General features: G+C 46.8%; 1 protein-coding gene across 1 annotated transcript in view; it reads left to right on the forward strand.

Moving 5' to 3' along the window:
- The first annotated feature begins 3,397 nt into the window (after positions 1-3,397).
- Positions 3,398-6,618, forward strand: part of Uaca (uveal autoantigen with coiled-coil domains and ankyrin repeats) — a 91,076-nt gene continuing 87,855 nt past the window's right edge. Inside the window, exon 1 of the mRNA XM_031343412.1 lies at positions 3,398-3,647. Coding sequence (XP_031199272.1) covers positions 3,564-3,647 — 84 coding nt within the window. The 5' untranslated portion in view covers positions 3,398-3,563. The remainder of the gene's footprint in view (positions 3,648-6,618) is intronic.

Below are 6,618 nucleotides of genomic sequence, written 5' to 3' on the forward strand. Positions count from 1 at the left end.
TAGAAAGCCAGACAGGCAATGAACTGCAATCCCAGCTCTGGGAGGTGGAGATAGGCAAATTCTGGGAGCTTGCTAGTTTAGCTGAACCACTGAGCCTCACGTTCAGTGAGAGACCCTTCCTTGAGAAAAATAAGGTGAAGAATGACCAAGGAAGACACCCAGTGCTGACATTCTGGCCTCCACATACATAATACACACTTCCCGCCTCCGCCGCTAATGTATTACATACAACACACAAAAATACATATTAAAAATGTTGTTATTCTTATGTAAAGGGATGAACTTCAATGATAATCACATCTGAGAGTCTCAGAGGCTCTTCTGAAGGGTAGTGTGTGGGAGGGGGTAGACTGCTTCCAGGTGAGCCATCAGGGAAGTTATTGTTAGGGAAACACACTTGGGAAGGACTTCTGCTTTATTTTTTAAATCACCTTTTAATTGGAGCATAGCACAAATGAGCTGGGTGTGGTGGCTCAAGTCTGTAATCCCAGCACTCTGGAGACAGAGGCAGGAAGACTGTGAGTCCCCTGGCCAGCCTGACCTACATAGCAAGACTGGTCTCAAAACAAATAAACAAGCTAACGAACTAACACTTAAGCACTCACAAAGTCCCTGGATTGTGACAAACCGCATACACTGATTATGTGACAGGCACCTGTGTATGGGGGTGAAGCTCTTCAGGGTGCTCCTGTGCCCTGCCTACCTTTCCAGAATCTCACTAAGTGAATGCAGACAGAGAAGAAACGCTTAGAAGGTTGCTAAGTCTCTGTGCGGACATGGACACTGGTAGCCATAACTGAAGAACGGGCCCAGGGTAGTTTGCTTTGAATGCTAGGTGGAGAAAAAGCTTGGGTGGCAAGTAGTTAGCTTTTATTCACAAGTTGCTAAAGAGTCCCTCTGTATGTTTCCACTTAGCCTTTCTTTTGTTTCTTCTCCTCTATTTTCTAATTCCCCTCTCCTCTGTCCCCACTACTCCTCCTCCTTTTCCTCCTCCTCTATCAGTGTCTTGCCATGCACTTGGCCTTGAGCTCACAGTTCTTTGGCCTTAGTCATTCTGTGGCAGTGTGAATATGTGGTCCCCATTTGGTCAGTTTGGGGAGGATTAAGAGGCATAGTCTTGCTGGAGGAAGCCTGTCACTGGGGGCATGCTTTGAGGTTTTGGAAAGACTGGCCATTTTGAGTTAGCTCTTTGTTTCCCATTTGTGATCCAACATGTGAATTCTCTGTTGCTGTTCAAGACATAATGGTCTGCCTGCTGCCTCTGCTAACACCATCATGGATTCTAACCCTCTGGAACTCTAATTCCCCAATCAACTCTTTCTTCTATAAGTCACTTTGGTTTGATGTTTAATCAACAATAAAAATGTAACTAATACACCACCCTAAATGCTGGTTTACAAACACATACCACCACCCTGAGATTCTACCTGAGGAGTTTGGAGCAAAGGAGGTTACTGTGTAAGCCTTTTGGTGATGGTTAGGTTTAAAGTTTGCTTTCTGTTGCAAAACAAGTTGGGGAAGAAAGGGTTTATTTGGCTTACATATTATTGTCCATCTTTGAGGGAGGTCAAAGCAGAAACTGAAGGCAAAACTCTGGAGGCAGGAACTGAAGCAGAGGCCATGAGGGACTCTGCTTACTAGTTTGCGCCCAGGCATATATTTTCTACCTTATACAGCTCAAGCCTACCTGCCTAGAAATGACACTGTCTACCTTAGACCAGGCCCTCCCTCGTCAACTAGGAAGCAAGAAAATGTCCCACGGACATGCTCATCTGCTAAGATGACAGGGGCAGCTCTTCAGCAGAGGTGGCCTCTTCCCAGGTGTGTCAAGTTGACAACCAAGATGAGCCATCAGTTAGTCACGTGCTGTGATGGGCAAGGTGAGAATCAGAAACTGGGACAATGGCTGGGAAGCTTCTCTAGGAGTCCAGCATGAGATAATGCTGGCTTTCTCGGTTAGCAGTGAAGACAGAGAGAAACCTGCCTCCCACAAACATCTGGATCACAGTCAGCTGAGTCAGACCAGCTGTGGATCTTCACGGGGTGGGGGTGGGGGTGGGGGGCGGGGAAAGTCAAGATTCCTTAAGTCTAACCAAGAAAAATTTCAGCCATTTTCTCCATTTTTTTTGTTTGTTTGGTTGTTTTTTTTTTTTGTTTTTTTGTTTTTGTTTTTGTTACTGACTTTCTATTGAGGATTAATGGTCTCTGAATACTGTATCTTCAGGAGAGTTCTGAAGGCTTTCTCACTTTTACAATAAAGCCTAGAGCCACTCTAGCTGAAGCTGAAAGCTGAAGAAAGAACTGCCCTTGGAGACAAAAGGAGCCTTTGTGAGAAGTTCCGGCTGTTTGTTGTTCCATGTTGATGTATGTGAGAATTAACATTTTGCTTCACTCCAAGGAAGATTTTTGAAGCCTCCTGTTAAAAGATGATATTAGGTGTTGTTTGCCAGTGTTCTCATCCCAGCCTTAAATAGTTGTCCTTGGTTCAGACCTCTGAGTCAGATGAGCTAATGCCTTCTGTACTTATATGTCTGCTGTGTCTACAAAAAGGACATGGCACTTTAAAAACATAATATTTTACATTTTTTTGAGAATTTCATATACAATATATTTGTTGTATTTATCTCCAACTTCTTCCAATCCCTCCTGGTCACTTTCTTTTCTCACTTTTGGCTACAAGTGAAGTTTTTATTGAAGACACTCTATTCCCTCTCTCCTTCCATAGCAGGACACTAACACTTAACCGCAGAGGCCAGAAGAAATCATCACCTCTCCTGGGACTGAGGATAAAGACATTTGGGAACTGCCATGAAGGTCCTAGGAATCAAATCTCCGTCCTCCACAAGAACAGCCAGTGCTCACAACTTCTGAGTTACCTCTCCAGCAGCACTGCTTACACCCCTACACTGTTAACTGTCCATCTTGGAAAAGCAGCTCCCTTTTCTTACAGGCTTGTTGGCCCCAGAGATTCCCATGTGTGCGGCGGTGAGACTTGAGGTCCTGGAGTCCCTGGGGTCCGTGTGTTCTCATGAAGATCCTGGATGGGAAGTGGCTCCTGCAAGCTGGTTTGTATGTAGGTATGCTGGGACCCGATAGGACAGAAGACAATTTTAGCCTATAAAGGGTTCGCGAATGGGAAGAAGAGGAGAGCCTGGGGAGATAAGAACCGGTCTAGGCTGGATTTCTCTAACCTTAGACCACCCAAGTGTTCAGGAACCACAGGCCAGGAGCCGGCGCTGTGCCTCCGGCTCACTGAATAGCACAACTCCTCACGCCGCATAGCTGAAGTTCCCTAACTTTTCCTCCAGAGGGGAGAGGAAGGGTGTTATGAAGTTTAAAAGGGAAGTCCCGCCCCCTTCCCGGTTTCCGATTGGTCAGAACCGACCCCACCCCAGCCAGGCGACGGGCCCGATTGGCTGCCGGAGGGACCGGGTTGAGCGAGGCCCCGGGGCCCCAGGTGGCAGGTGGGGCGGGCCCCGCGCGCTCCGGGGCTTCGGCAGCTCCGGCTCTTTCCCTCGCAGCCTGCAACCTGGTGGGGACCCGGACCCTTGAGAGCCCTGGCCATGAAGAGCCTCAAGTCCCGACTATGGAAACAAGACGCGCCCGGCCCCACGTCACCCTCATCGCCCACCCCGGTGGCCAGCACGGTGAGCAACTCCTGAGGCGGGGACCCTGTCTGTTGCGCCTCTCACCGCAGGTCTAGCTTCCCGGAGAAGTCCTGCGTCCCCTTCTCACTTTGGCCTTTGCGGAGTACCCTATCCCCACCCCTTTCCTCGGGGGACCCCCTCTCTGTCTTCCCGTGGTGACATCCTGCTCTTCGCTTGTCCTATCGCGCTCAGCGCCCGCGATACCGGGGGCCAGGTAGCTCCCGTCTTCCACCCGGTTCCGCCGGTGCGGACTCCGGACCCACCAGGCTCCGCGGCTTTCAACCGTGCCAGAGTTGGGAGAGACGTTGTGTGTCCTCCGCTGAGGCTGTCACAGGGGAAGTCTGGTTCTCAGCCAGGCTGGGCGAGAATAGGGATCTCTCGAATGCAGACAAAGCCCCGCTTGTGTTTGACCCTGGAGACGGCGAAGTCGGGAAGGTGATTGTCCTGTTGGCAGAGTAAATCCCACCTGTGGGGCAGGTGGGTGCGGAACATGGGTGCGGAGCTGAAGCTTGGCCTCCGTGTGCAGGAGGAGAGAAGCGGAGTTGTGAGGCTTCTCTGTAAGTTGGCAGAGAGAACAGAAATCTTGGGAAACATCCTGACTGCAGATGTTGGAACTTGGATAATTTGGCAGGTTAGAATGGCCGTCTCATCAAAATTCTGTTATTGAGGAAGTTCTATTTTAAAAGTCTTCTAGCGTCAAACACAGAGGAAATGAAATGTGCAAATTGCCCGATGTTCATAATTAAAATGGATCTTTATAATTTTATACAGATTACAGTTAGGGGTTTTGTGCTCTTTATGAGAATACAAATTCATTTGTGCCTGGTTTTGAATGAACTCAGATCAGTGTCTTTCTAAAGGATTACCTTTAGTAGTAGTTCAGTTGGCTTTCAAGGAAACTGGAGAAACTAGACTTAAAAAAAAAAAGTAGGAAAAATGATTTGGAGTGTGGGTGTGGTGATGCTTGTCTGTAATCGCAGCATTTGGGTGGCAGAGGCAGAAGGATCACGAATTCAAGGCCAGCCTGGGCTATGTAGAAAGTTGGTGCCCAGCCTAGGTTTTATGAAAATGTGACTCAAAAACAAGCAAACAAACAAAGTGGGAGAATGTGGGGCAGAGAAAGAAATGATAAATGATAATAGTTTCGATCAGCAGGCAGGCTTGCTCTTTGATGTTTGACCAAGCCTGAATTTGTTTTGTAAAGTCACAGGGAAAAAGGTTTTCTTTCGGTCTCAACCACCAACCAAAGACTGCACATGGAGGGGTCTGATTGTTCTGGCAGCATGTGTATAGTAGAGGATTGCAAATTCTATCATCAATAGGAGGAAAGGACCTCGGCCCTGTGAAGGTTCTGTGCCCCAGTGTAGGGGAATGCCAGGGCCAATAAGTGGGAGAGGGTGGGGTGGCAGGCATGGGGAGGGGGAGGCAATAGGGGTTTGTTTTTGTTGTTTTTGTTTGTTTCTTTGTTTTTTGGAGGGGAAATTGGGAAAGGAGAAATTTACATGTAAATAAAGAAAATATCTAATAAAAAAAAATATTTGGCAGAAAAACGTAGTGTATCGGGGTAGCCATGGTTACAGATCATCTTTTTCCCCAGTCCCTAGCAAAAGATCTGCCCTTCTCCAGACTTGCAGCTGTATTACTCCTGGAGAAAGCCCGAGGTTGAAGCTGCTGCTGCTGGCGTTTTCAGTATGAGAGTTGGCTTGACACACTTGAGTCTCTCTTGAGTTTTTCTTCAGCACACGCTAAACTGAGCATTCTGCCATTTCTTAAAATAACAGCGTAACAGTTAAAATGCATGGTTCAAAAACTGTTCTCTCCAGAGCAGCACACACTTCTCAGTTTGTTAAGGTACAGAATATATTCTGTAGGGGTTTTTAAATGACAGGAGCTAGATAAACTAGCCAAGCATCAACAGGATAATGTGGGTGAACAGGAAGAACAGACCCTTTAGCTTTTCAGCCTATACAGTCCAGAATCTCTATCTCTAGTTTGGTTGTGTGTGTGTGTATGTGTGTGTGTGTGTGTGTGTGTGTGTGTTTCTGACCAGGCCCCTCTCTTCATCTCTCTTTTTGCCCCTCAGCCTTTTTGAATAAGTCCAGGATTTAACGTCTGCCAGGAACAACACTATTTACAACGGTCTGTCAGCCTGTCAGTCTCTCATCTGTGTCTTTCAGCCTCACCCCTCTCAGAAGCCTCTGGGGTTATTACTTTCCTTTATGCCCTTCCAGAGGAAGCACATCCCAGCAGATCCCCCAACCCCCACCTCTCTCAATAACAGCACATGTGTCTGGCAGGTAAGATATAGTGTGTCCTGGTACTTTAATTTTTTTGAAATCATTATTTACTTATTTATTGTGTGTGTTTGCTTGTGTACGGGCACGTGTGGGTCACAGTGTGTATATAGAGGTCACAGGACAGCTAGCGGGAGTCTCTCCTTCCATGTGGATCCTGGGGAGCAAACTCAGGTCAGACTTGGTGGCTAGTCCTTTTACTCACAGAGCTCGCCCTTAGACCCTCAAGGTACTTTAGATCTGTATTTCCCTTGTGAGTGAATTTATTCTCTTTTGGTGTTCCAAACCTCCAGCATCTTTGCAAGCAACAGTTTGTCCTTTTTAACCTTTTTGTGCATCGTTGGCTTCACATCCAGGAAACTGAGGCCTTTCACAAAATGTCTAAGATTAATTCTTAGTTATTTGTTGAGATTTTTTTCTTTCTTTTTTTAAATTTTTAAATTTTTATTTTTTTATTTTATTTTTTTGAGACAGGGTTTCTCTGTGTAGTCCTGGCTGTCCTGAAACTCACTCTGTAGACCAGGGTGGCCTCAAACTCAGAAATCCGCCTGCCTCTGCCACCCAAATGCTGGGATTAAAGGTGTGTGCCCCCACTGCCAGGCTCATTTCTTGAGATTCTTTATGGTCATGGCATTCCTTATGCTGAAAGTGGTTGTTTTTTTTTTTTTTAAAGATTT

This window comes from Mastomys coucha, unplaced genomic scaffold (genome assembly GCF_008632895.1).
Source record: "Mastomys coucha isolate ucsf_1 unplaced genomic scaffold, UCSF_Mcou_1 pScaffold23, whole genome shotgun sequence".
In the NCBI taxonomy this organism is placed as follows: Eukaryota; Metazoa; Chordata; class Mammalia; order Rodentia; family Muridae; genus Mastomys; species Mastomys coucha.